This window comes from Rhodnius prolixus, unplaced genomic scaffold (genome assembly GCF_049639745.1).
Source record: "Rhodnius prolixus isolate KJV_2025 unplaced genomic scaffold, Rpr scaffold_3, whole genome shotgun sequence".
Classification (NCBI taxonomy): Eukaryota; Metazoa; Arthropoda; class Insecta; order Hemiptera; family Reduviidae; genus Rhodnius; species Rhodnius prolixus.
In genome coordinates this window covers 26,810,141-26,823,173 of record NW_027411603.1, presented here as the reverse complement: position 1 = coordinate 26,823,173, position 13,033 = coordinate 26,810,141, and the positions used below count along the sequence as shown (strand labels likewise).

Genomic DNA, 13,033 nt, shown 5'->3' with positions numbered 1-13,033 from the left:
GATCCCTTCCGAATAATAGAATTTGTCCAAGTCTGAAAAATAGCCATTCGTTTCTGCAATCACCTCCTCGTTTGAATAAAATCTTTTTCCCGCCAGCCATTTCTTCATATTGGGGAACAAATAGTAGTCCGTGGGAGCCAAGTCTGGAGAATAGGGGGGTTGTGAAACGAGTTTGAACCCTATATCCATTAATTTTGCGACCACAACTGCTGAGGTGTGAGCTAGTGCGTTGTCGTGATGGAAAAGGACTTTTTTGTGGGCCAATCGTGGGCGTTTTTTTTTCAGCTCGGTTTTCAAACGGTCCAATAACGATGAATAATATGCACCTGTAATAGTTTTACCCTTTTCCAGATAGTCGATGAGGATTATTCCTTGCGAATCCCAAAAGACAGTCGCCATAATCTTTCCGGCCGAAGGAACGGTCTTCGCCTTTTTTGGCGCAGATTCCCCCTTGGTAACCCATTGTTTAGATTGTTCTTTGGTCTCAGGAGTGTAGTGATGTATCCATGTTTCATCCACAGTGACGAAACGACGCTTAAAGTCCTGCGGATTCTTCTGGAACAGCTGCAAACCGTCCTTGCAACACTTCACACGATTTCGTTTTTGGTCAAGCGTGAGCAATCGCGGCACCCATCTTGCGGATAGCTTTGTCATGTCCAAATGTTGGTGCAAAATATTATGTACCCGTTCATTCGAGATGCCCACAGCACTAGCAATCTCACGCACCTTCACTCTTCTGTCATCCATCACCATATCATGGATTTTATCAATGATTTCTGGAGTAGTAACGTCAACAGGGCGTCCAGAACGTTCAGCGTCACTTGTGCCCATATGGCCACTCCGAAAATTTTGAAACCACTTATAAACTGTTCTAATCGAAGGTGCAGAGTCACCATAATGTTTATCAAGCTTCTCTTTAGTCTCCTGAGGCGTTTTGCCTTTCATAAAGTAGTGTTTAATCAACACACGAAATTCTTTTTCGTCCATTTTTTGAAAATCACTCGACTTCCTCGATTCAAACGAATGCCAAACACAAAGAAATAGACCGATCTGGCTGAAACTTGGTGTGTGTTCTTCCAAGAGATGCTACTAACTAAACATAACCTCGATACGCGCCAGTAGTGCTATCTCTATGACTTTGCACGGACTTTTCAAACGACCCTCGTATATTGCATATTTCCTCATTTACATGTATTTATTGGCCGATGACGTACCTCTTATCCAATTGAACGCCCGTAATCACACTAAGTGCTGGGCTTTAATTTGTGTTTTTTTCAATTATTAAATTAAGTCGAAAATATAAGTTAAGCCAGCAATACTGGTTAACATCTCTGATTTTATCCATTGAAACCTGTACGTTTCATGTAATTAAACAATTATGTATTGAATTCATATTTGTACGTATTATGTATGTTCAGAAATATCTGTTAATTCAAGTTCTTCTAAATGCTGGACTGGTCCAACCTGGCTGAATTTGGTTCGAACTTGTTTTAGTTAAAAGTACTTCTCTGTTACCTAATTGTGAAGAAAAAAAAAATGGAGCCATTCAATCTTTTTACTACACAAGGGAAATAAAAATAAGTACAACCTAAGCGAGGAATGAAGAGTTATAAAGTATTCGAGGAGTCAAAACTCTAGATCTCGTTTCATATAGATCTTGTTTTACGCACAGAATTATGTAATGATTCCAATCCAGTGCTCGTATGAGATAATTTGTAAGAAGGTAATTTGTCTTTCAGTTTTGGGGGTTTAAAGCTTATTTATTTTTTTCCTTTCGGTACTGAATGCTACATTTATTGAAACGGATTACATAAATGTCTAATAATATTGGAGAAATTTATATTTACGTAAAGCCGTAATTAAAAACACTACAGAACAACAAAAACCTAACGAACTAACTCAAAAAGTTTGAAATAGTTTAATTAATTTAATTAAACAAAGTAGATGACGTAATAAGAGAGATTAAACTTAAGAATTATTCAATGGTTAAATATACAAACTTTGTATGAAGTTATTTTGCATAATATAAAAAAAGTACTTTCTAAACGTAGGATGCTGTTTCAATTTATACATAGAATTTCTAATATTATGCAGTATATTCGATAATCTGCTTCTGAAGTGGTCTAATGGCGATTTCTTACATCGTTTTACTTACTAGTTTTATAGTTTTTAAATGCTAAAAAAAAAGTACTTTGTACCACTTTTTTACTAATAGACATACAAGAGACTAAAGCTTTAGATTAAGATTGCTCTCGCTAACACTGTATATCAATGCACAGTAATCTGCATGAAGTTAGCCAGAGAAAATCTTAAAATTGGATTCAAATCTGGGATCTCCGCATGATTCAGTGCTAAACACTTAGTTAATTTCTTCTTTCTCCACCTTTTTTACTATTTTGATTTCTAGAACTAACTAAGGCACCAAGCTCTTAGCCGAGCGGTTAGAGGCGAGGCATGCGAAGCGAAGAAGTACTGTGGTTTTGGGTTCGATTCTTAGTCTAGACCAGGGGTCTCCAAACTTTTTACACAGGAGGCCAGTTCAGACTGTTGGAGGGTTGGACTTTAAAAAATCACATATCTTATTTTAAAGTAAAATAACAAAACGGAATAAATACAATATTTGAAATAAAGAACAAGTAAATTTAAATCAACAAACTGCCCAGTATTTCTGTGGGAATTATGGGACCTCCTTTTTGGCTAATGAGATGGTTCAATGTCCGGTTTAGTTATAGTGCTTTGCCTTTCTTCCTACTTCTGCTGAAATTTTACATTGCTTTCGGAGCCGTGACGCGGGAAGAAGTACTGTACGTGAGCGACGCAGCGCTTTGCGGCACCGCCACATATAGTGCTCCTCTCACTGACCACCAATGAAAGAGATGCCTCTTCCGGAAGTGTGGCGGGAGCCTCAAGGGGCCGTATGTGGCCCACGGGCCTTAGTTTGGGGACCCCCTTGGTCTAGACTTTGGATTTTATTTAATGGTTTATTATATAAGGATTTGCAGTAAATTTACATTTGTTAATCGCCTCATTCTACGAAACCTGATTGGGTAGTTGGACGGACGTAAAGCCCCTTTTGGAAAAACAGGCAATACTTTGCTTTACATTTTCGTTTTTATTGATAAATTAAATTTTGCATAATTCTAATAATGAAATAGTAATAAATGCCATAAAAGAAACATGATAAATGATTTCCTCACCAGATTTTGAATGTATCGCTGAATTCCAAAAAAGAAAAAACGTGATTGCTTTAATATTTGGAAGAAACAATCAGTTTAAACCCCTTCTTAGATTAAACCCTAAAGGTCGTTCAACATTTTCGTTTTCTAGATTTTTGTGTCATCAAGCAGTCAGTTCGCTACCAAACATTTTTCCAACGATTTCGGACAAAGTGATATTTCTTTTTAAATTAAAAAAAGAAACAAATCGGTTTACCAAGCCCAAAACAATGATACTATAAAATATTCTGCACTCATTAATATTTCGGAAGCCTGTAATTAATTTACATATAGTGTGGTTGACTAGAATGAACCAGCAATGTTGAATTAGTTATTCTAAGACAGAACTCAAACTGAAAACATTTTACAAATGTTTGATGATTTTCTAATTAGCCATAAATGTAAAATGTTCATTTACATACTTGTTAACACAGCAATCCGCCTAACTTTAATAAAATGAAATGTTTGGTTAGTTTCCACAATATTTAACGTACATATATAATTGTAAACCAAATTTTTACAGTGTTTTATGTGCTTGAAATGTTTAATGAGGATTTCATTCAGACTTGCTTCTTTTTTATAAAAAAAATCAAACCAAATGAAATTAAGTTTAATTTAGACAAAAATGTTCTGTGATAGATAAGAAAAATCAGATAAGGAAACCAATGACTTTTCTGACTATAAGAAATGTTTTTTGAAAATATTTTGTGCAAAGAAATCGCTTAAAAATTATCGAAGTTTAAAACTGCACTAAAAATCAATTATTGAATTTCTATTGGCATTGCAACGGCAATGAGTTCCAACATGACACTTAACAAGGAAAAAGCTTAAAAACACGTAACAAGGAAATGTAATCACACCTCTCTTGCAGAACTGCATTTTTCAAGGAAAATTTTTCAAAATGAAAGCTACAGATCCACATTATGCTGAGAGCAAACAAAATTTAAAGTAAATAATAATAATAAAATATCAGTAAAGTGATATTGGTTTTTTTCAAAGCTTATACAATTATGTATTTACGTTTTGTAATCTTTCTCTTTCTGTTACACTTTTTCGGATTAGGGGACTTCAAAGCGGATATTTCTGTTAAATATTCCAAATCGAAAATACGTTCGGTCGCTATATCTTCCCTTATTAGCAGTAAGTCAATTTAAAAAAAAAAAAAAAAAAAAAAACATTTATTAGAGATAGTAGCAGGAGCTTTTTTGTGAAAACAACTCCATATTTATCAAGTTGGGCACAAAATATATGAGAAGTTACTAATGTACTATGAATGGGTTCAAGAGATATCGCCATATTTTTGGCAATAGGATTGCTATCTTGGCTTAGAACAAGAAATATATTAGTACAAAATAACTCTGAGTTAGCTTATTTTCTTTTTTAAGAATGGGAATCAATTATGAATAAAGCCGATAGTCTGGCGGCAGTTAGTTATCAGCATCAAGTCCAATTCTAGATTCATGAGTTACTGTGATCAAGTAGGCTCTCTGTAACCTAGTTGAATGTGGAAAATGTGGGTCAATTAGTAGGCGGACAAATCTGTAAGGTCCAGAAAACTCAGTGACAGGACCGCAGCGTATTTGAGGCCAAGTCTGATGCAACACCAAAGTCAGAGACAGGCGAAGGACTTCTTCATTCAAGGATTCTAGCCAAATTTAACGGCGGATCTGTTGTTAGAGTCCAAAGAGTCTTGGTGGGCCTGTCGAAAGGACTATGCAGGTTTAGGAGTTAGTAACATAAAATGAAACATTTGAATTGTTAAAGGGTCAACTGTTACAATTTCTAAACTTTAATACTTTTAAAGTAGGACATTCGTAGTTGTATGATTTTGTCGGGATATTGGTATAAATTTAGCTCGTATTTTACGCTGGGATATCCTCAAGTGTGCTGAAGAAGAGGCTATTCTCTATCCCTAACGGTAAACTAATTTAGTACGTCTCACCGTCTAGCAGACGGCAGAGGACGAAGACCAAAGAGAACGGTGATCGAGGACATACAAGCGACCTTCATTCGGACCATTTCACAAAAAGGAAGTGCAAAATATAAAAGATCAAGATTAGTGGTCTAGCGAAACAAAATATTTTCAGTAAATTCTGACTGCATTATATAATTTTTACATTCTTTAGATTTTTTTTTTACTTTCATTTTATTCTTTAATGGCTTTTATTTTATTTTTCCCGTCCATTTGTTTTCTGTGATGTGTTTGGTTTTGTAGATTATAGATTTTAGGAGGACTGTTCCACCAAAAAGGGGAAAGAACGCAAGCAATCCAAAATGCCCATTGTTCCCCGTCCAGCCCGTTTCAAGTCCAACAAATCCGGCTAAAAATTCCCGGATAGCAGTACAATAACCTAATAAAGTAGTGACAGGATACTAGGGAGCATGACGACTCCATCGCCCAGTGCAATGGATAAACCTAGAAAGTTTGTTAAGATTACCAGATGCCACAATTTCCGGTAGGGAAACATTTGACCTCCCGAAGACGAGAAATCTAGATTTAGAGTAAACGGGGCACACCTCTACAAAGTGCCGCACAGTCTCATTGGACTCACCACAGCCAGCGCAAATTGGCGAGACTGGGTAAGGCCGCATTTGAAAAGATGGTACGCTAAATTCGCATGTCCACTCAACCCTTGTACCAACTGGTGCAAACCATAGCAGTTTTTGACAGGCCTAGAATTTCCTTAGCCTGACGGCAGTCAGCTCGGGATCTCCACCGTTTCCGACGTTGCTTCAAAATCCACTGCTCCACCTCTGTTCTACAACATCGATAGGATACAGGGATAATGGGCTGAGGAGACATTGTTATCATCGCAGCTCCTTCCTTTGCTGTTACATCAGTAAGTTCGTTACCCGGAATCCCTTGGAATGACCAGGGGACCAAGTAACCGAAACAGTAGTTCAAAGCTCCTAACAAATTAAGAGCAACTTGGCGAGAATTGAACGAAATTTGGTTCCTACTAGGAGAGGCCAGAGCTTTAATTGCAGGCTGGCTATCCGTGAAGAACCTAATATCAGTATCGGCAAATCCCTTCCAGAAGAGTAAGGTAGCTGCCATCTCAATGCATAATTACCAAGATCAAGGCAGGTGCTTTCCCATAAGAGCCCAAACTGGGGTCCCCAGATGCAGAGGCCAGCACCTGCCCTATCCATCAATGAACCATACGTAAAAACAGAAATGGCATTTGTTGGCAACTCGACAGCCGAAGCACAAGCTTCCTCCTTTGCTAGTATGCGGACCCCATAATTCCAACGGAATGTGTTTGGTTTTTAAAAACTAAAAAACAAAATTCGTAGAAAAGTTAAATTTTTAAAATTTGCTCAAGTAATTGCCTGTATTTATAGGCAATAAATTTGTCGAAACTTTGGCAAAAAGACGGAGTCGTTTTTTGTTCTGGACCAATTCTTCGCTAATTGAATCCTTAATATAAATATTTTACGGTCACTAAAAGCTAATACAAATTCATATGGGGCGAGTTATTGGTCTAGTGGTCAAGAGTGTGGCTTTGTAAGTGGGAGAACTCCAGTTCGAATGACTACTTTTTATTTGTTCGACAAAATTGTTTATCTTCCGCCCCGTCCATGAAACCTTGTAGGTAGTTGGAGGTTAATACCCGCCTGAAGAAACAGGCGATTACTTCACTTTATTGGCGATTACTTTACTTTACTCCACAAAAATTATTATAAATATTTGAAAGAAAAAAAAAAAAAAAAATTAAATATAAACAAAAAGAAATGGAAGGCAAAGAGAAATGAGAGTTGAACGCTCGGACGCGGTTCCCTTTCTGTGTTATCAGGTGAGAGTATTCCACGGCACTACTGTATCGTCTGGTCATGAAACAAGTTTTCCATCTCCCTCTTCGCGAACAGTCTAGCTGACAGCGTGTTAGCAGCAGGCTGCCCTTGTGGCACACATAGCCCGAACATGCTTTGACACGGATCTAATTTCACTTTCTCGCTAAAATAAATGCTGGATTCAACATTTAAAATACTCAAAAGTAGCTAAGAAACTTTTATAGCTTCATTTTCTGTAAATATTATGAGGAATCAATATATTTGATAGAATATTATTAATAATAAAAGAATGGGTAAGCGTACTGGTTCCCACGAGTTGATCCCGGATTCGAATCAAGCTGCTGGTCTATAGATTTTCTTTCCCTAGGCTTCCAGGTGATGGAAGGTGTTTTATATTAATTATATATTATATTTATTTATTTAGATGTATCACTTTTTCTTTCCTATTTATAGTTGGAAATTTGTTTATAAATTCTTTATTTTTTGCATTGAAAATATACATAGATAGTTGAATTTTTACTTTATTTCTTTTACTTTATATAATTTAAAATGCTTTCTTTAAGTGATTACAAATAATTAACTCTCAAGTCTATGAAATTTAAATTTATTCTTGTAAAACTTTGTACGATCTCCAAACTCTGTGTATAAGGCAATTGCCTTAAAACTAATATAGAAGAAGAAGAAGAAGAAGAAGAAGATGTTGCTGATGCTATTTATTGTAGAACAACAATGATCTAACTAAGTAGATGTCTCGTCTCTTATTTTTTATTTTTTTCTAAACTTTGGGAACCTGAACTCAGAAACAAAGAGAACTCATTGCAGACTAAGAGTAACATTGCAGGTAGTGAGTACCAGATCCTTATGTGCAATATCCTATAGAATGAGGGTGCTGATGCAATTATGCAGCTCTGCTTGGAGGATGGTCTGTCTACTACTAGGAGTGCTTCCTAGCGCTTGCTCAACGGTAGTGGTTATAAAGAAAAACATTAGTATGAAGAAGATCCTCTGGACAGTTAATGCGGTCTCTGAGCTAGACCAAAATTGGCGCTACTATTGATGTGTCCCTCAACCAGTTCTTGGAAAAGCCTCGTCAGTTTATTAGACGTTTCCTAGCATAGAATCTCATTACTAAAAAACGGTGAGAAAATAGTCGTTGACTAGTAAAAAAAATATGGATTTATATACTTTTTTAAATCTTTATACATGAATTAAACGTTTGGGAAGTTACTTTCAAATGCCAGGACAAAAATAGTATTTGTCCCGATCATAATAAGTAGTATGGAAATCTGCGTTACTCCTCACGAACTAGAGCCTAGGACTAAGAACTTGTATGTCGTGTCCATTTTGTGCAAACGATATTCCTTTAGTTGTTCTTAGAACGTTCTTGCTGCATGACTTTCGAAAATACAAACATTTCATTTAAATTTTGAAAAAAGACTTGGAAAAAGTCGAAAAAAATCGAAAAGGAATATTTAATTACTAGCTAGAATGCTCTTGCAAACTCTCTAGACCGGTCGATCACGGATAAATGTTCTAAGAACACATGATTTTTATTACAGCCGTTTAAACCTACTGAGCAAGCATTCCCAAACCATTCGCTCGGAGTGGCGGAAATATATAAGGGCTTTGGCTTGTGGTGGGGTTTAAATATGTGTTCTCTCGTTTGGTCCACTACCGCTACAGTTTCCGTGGGAAGATGAGAAGGTAATTTTTATGGTGAAATGGCGGCATTATGTGTGAGGCTGCGTAGAGGCAGTTCTGGATTTAGGAAACGTAATTGTATTTCTTTTGAAACTCAACTTCAACTCCAATACAGGCAATAAGATCAGTAAATCTTCGTTCAAGACAGATACTTGTATCTCTTAGCCAAAGTTTGCAAACAGATCTTGAAAAAAAGAAAAAGAAAGTCGTTCCGCATGAGATCCCTTCAACTTCTTGACATGGCAAAGAGACTACAGAAAAGCTGGCTAAAGTAGAATGCTTCCTTTTGCAGCAAGAACCGTCCATAACGTGTGAAGAAAGGTTATTCATTACGTCGAGGATCTAGAAGTTAAACTGGAACATTGGGAAGAAGAAAGAGATGGAGTTGTCTGGACAAGAAGTCCACTGCCAAAGACTGTGGCCGCAACCAAATTGAGGATCATAGCAGGCTAGATCATCTGCAGATTTATCTTCACCTGCGTATACGCGATTTTCCTTTTGCCCTAATGAAAAGTGAAAAGGTTTTCAAGTTGAATTTGTGTTTAAACACAATTTACTGAACTACTACATTGAAGTTCAGTGCGACTTCGTTGGGATTTGCATTGGGAACATTTCACTCAGTAAGATACGGAAAATATCCCAAATTTTGAAACGCAATTCTATATTAGAATATTTAATATTGTTAAAGGCGTTCAAATTTCTTCCATCAACAAATTGCTCATTTATTAACCAATTATGTTTACATTAACAAATTACTTCGCATTAACTATCACTCTTAAATAAGCTCATTACCCACATTAAAACATTACTTTTACCTAAACCTTTTCTTTACTCGGGACCCAGATTTTAGAAAGTTTAGGGTTAATCCTTTCCTTCCACAAAACTTATGAGCGAAATATTCATTTTACCACCAGGCTTGTGTTTAGAGTAACAAAAATTTAGTAAAAGTACCGACTATTATTATTATATTTAAAAAAAATTCCATTGGAACTGAAAGAATGACAAGATTGGTGAGCCGAATGAAAACTTCTGATCGATTTATTTCAAAGAATTCTTTTCTATCGATTTGAACAGGTGTCCCTTTTAGCAAGAGCGGTATTTCTTAGTCGAACATTTACGTAATAAGAATCTCGTTACGCGGCAATCACAAATTATTTAAAAATAAAATTAGTACCCAAAATGGTTGAACGACCTAATTATGCATTGTAAGACCGTGAGAAGCAAGCATCTTACAAGGTTTTTCGAAGAAATAGAAAAGATCCTGACGCATTTTATGACACCAGAGATTGTCTCTTTGGTAAAGAAAAACGGAATCTGTAGGCTTTATCCGAAGCCGTTAACCTAATCCTAAAATCTGAACAAACCTGGCATCACTTTAGGCGATGGCTTTAACATGCCACAATAGACAATTTGAGTCGTAACGGCGCACGCTTTCTGGCATAACCCAATGCAATCTAATCTGTTAAAGATACTGGATTCTGTTTTGATTGATACAGTCCACTTTTTGCGCCACATTCTGAGATTTCTAATATGAATGATTAAACTGTCAACAGAATTTAGCCCTGACCGCTAGATTCAAAGTTAGCACCGAGTTTAGTCCACTTTTCAAGATTTGATTGTTCACCAAGGATATTTAAACTAGAATAGAATCATGGTTATCATGGAGAAAGCAAGCTTACAATTCATGTTATCATGTATTTCTCTATTTATATATATAAAAGATGGAATAAAAGACGTGTTTATATATCTGAGAGGCCAATGTCATTTTATTGACGAGTTTTGCGCATTTTATTCTATTGTTATTTGCTTTTTTTTGGCATTAGTAAAATTTAGTTGTGCAACTCTCAAAAAAGTATCTTTTTAACTTTCTATAGAACCTGATAAATAACTGTGAGGCCACATTCTCACGTAAAAACTGTCAAAAATGACTAATTCAACATGTTTGAAACACTTTGACGGTAGTTAAATCTAGTGAAAAGGAATTGCTACCAAATTAAAAGCTTTGTACTAAAATTAAACAAGTTGAAAATGTTTTTTATTGACGTCATCAACATATTATTTGTTTTAAAATAAATCTTTTTAAAATTACAAGTAGATGCGCCCAAATTTGGACGGATATGCTAAATAAATAAGCACATCAAAAAAGTTTTTCGTTCTAAAATTAAGGAAAAAAGCATCTTTACTATTCTTACGTGCTCCGCTGGCTTCTGATTGAAGCTCTGAGTCATTGGATAACAGCATATTTTATGCTTTTTGATCCTCATTTGTTAATAACTAACAAGACTTCTTCACTAATTATTTTATTTTTTATTTGTAATGAAGGGAAAGATGTTAATAAGATGAGACCAAGTTTGCTTGCAGTTACGATTCTCTAAAACCTATAAATATTTATTCTTTCCTTCGCAAAGTGGTTTATTGTCAATTAGACTTGTATTTATCTTTTTCAAACTTTTGACATAGGAACTAGGTCATCTTCAAGTATTGTAGTGATTAATTACAATTATGCATTTCTCTTTATTATGCAAGTAACAAACTCAATTTTAACTTTTGTTTTTGATGGATCAGACTGTTTGGGTATTGGGTGGTAAGGTTTAAAATCAGGACCAAAATCCTGTAATTTCAATACCCAAATAGACTCAACAATCAACAGTTAATCTTAGCCAACATACAGTTTGATACTAGCTAATTTGTAAAAAAAATGTGTGATTGTTAGTTAATCGGTATAAGCTCTGAATGGTAACCTAGTTTCTTGATCGAGAGCTCAGCAAAGACGAATACTTTATTGGATGGATCAATTAGTCACCAAACATGATTCTAATAATAGTGGGTTTATATTTAGTGTTTATGTTAAAACATAATGGAGAAGTAAAAGAAACATAAGACTGACCTGTTCTCTTTTTAACCCTTGTAGAAGTCGGCACGTTGGTGGCTAAAGAAGAAGCCACGACCAATACTAAAACTGAGCACAACCGTAAGTCCATGGTGTTATGGTAGACGATGAAGCGAGAAATGGAAAATCCAAGAAGTATGTGAAACCGAGCGGCGGTCAAATTACACTGAATAAAATGGATTACCGCCAACACTGTCTCAAAAAAGTTTTAGTTAAAATTATTTTCTTAAAAACACTGTCCCCCTTTTTAAGCGTATTTTAGACAAATATACACCTAACTAAATGTGTGAGTTGCTTGCCTTCAGGCGGCTCACTGAAGACTGCAACTCCCGTCACTCAGCTAGGAAAAAGGGAGTTGGATTTTTACCTTTCAAAGTCGAAGAGGGGAAACGATCTAGGTGGGAGCTGTGTAGCGGTAACCAGGTGAACGTGGCTGCAGAGGGACAACGGCAAGGTCGTGTAACGTAGACCATTCCTGTTACTTCATGTCTATCCGTACGTTCATGTCACCCGGTCCAGTATTTTTAACTGCTCTGAAGCAGGTCTGAACCTCATTAATATAACACTCTCTCTTGTTTGTCTTGTTGTGGTACGTTGGAATGCATCAGAGTTCACGTCTAAAGAATTAAATTTTACTTTCTTTCACTCCTAGAAGTGAAAGCGGAAGTGCAGCCATCTTTACAAATTTCGATTTTGAGTCATCAACGGAAATATATATTTCTTTGTGATCTCCTGAACTTTATTTGACTTTATTTGCACCGGTTTAAGCAACTTTTTATTTTTATTTTTCTTAACCCTAAGAGCCAATTGCCAAGTTTCTGAATATTAGCGGGCCGCATTTGTGGTGAATTTCATTAAAATACCCCTCAATCCAAAGATTGAAATTACTTCTAGTTTCTATACCAGACCACCAATTTGGTTTCTGGGTCATCATATTGCAAGCACCTCACCACTTGCAACAATGCCACCGAGTTTATTGATGCTATTACTTCAGCACTGGAGAGAAAACAGTTCGAGGTGTGGCTATTAAATAACGAGTCTAATGGCTATAAAATATTTTATTTTAAATTTATACATATTTAGTTATTATCACCTTCAATATACACCCCTCCCTTATCCCTACAACGCTCCATGCGGATTTACCATTGTTCGAAACAATGCTGGAAGTCTTTTTCTATGAGCTCCTGCATAACGCGAATAAGGCGGATGGCCTAAAACTGGGATGTTGTACTTTTGACTAGAAACGTCTTGACAGACAATGCAGTGTGAGCTGGCGCGTTGTCTTCAATGGAGAACCCATGAATTGTTCTTCCACAAATCGGGTCGTTTTTTCCTTATTCTTTCACGGAGTTAAGCAAGCACCTCACGGTAGTAATGTTGATTAATTAAAATCGATATTTTCATCCGTTTTGGATGTGGGAGGGCGACCAGG

General features: G+C 36.1%; 1 protein-coding gene across 1 annotated transcript in view; it reads right to left on the bottom strand.

The window, feature by feature from the left end:
• The window catches only part of stw (laccase), a 169,909-nt gene extending 157,969 nt beyond the window's left edge, over positions 1-11,940 (bottom strand). The window contains exon 1 of the mRNA XM_074124963.1: positions 11,599-11,940. Within this exon, the coding sequence (XP_073981064.1) occupies positions 11,599-11,692 (94 nt within the window). The 5' untranslated portion in view covers positions 11,693-11,940. The remainder of the gene's footprint in view (positions 1-11,598) is intronic.
• Between the last annotated feature and the right edge of the window lie 1,093 nt (positions 11,941-13,033).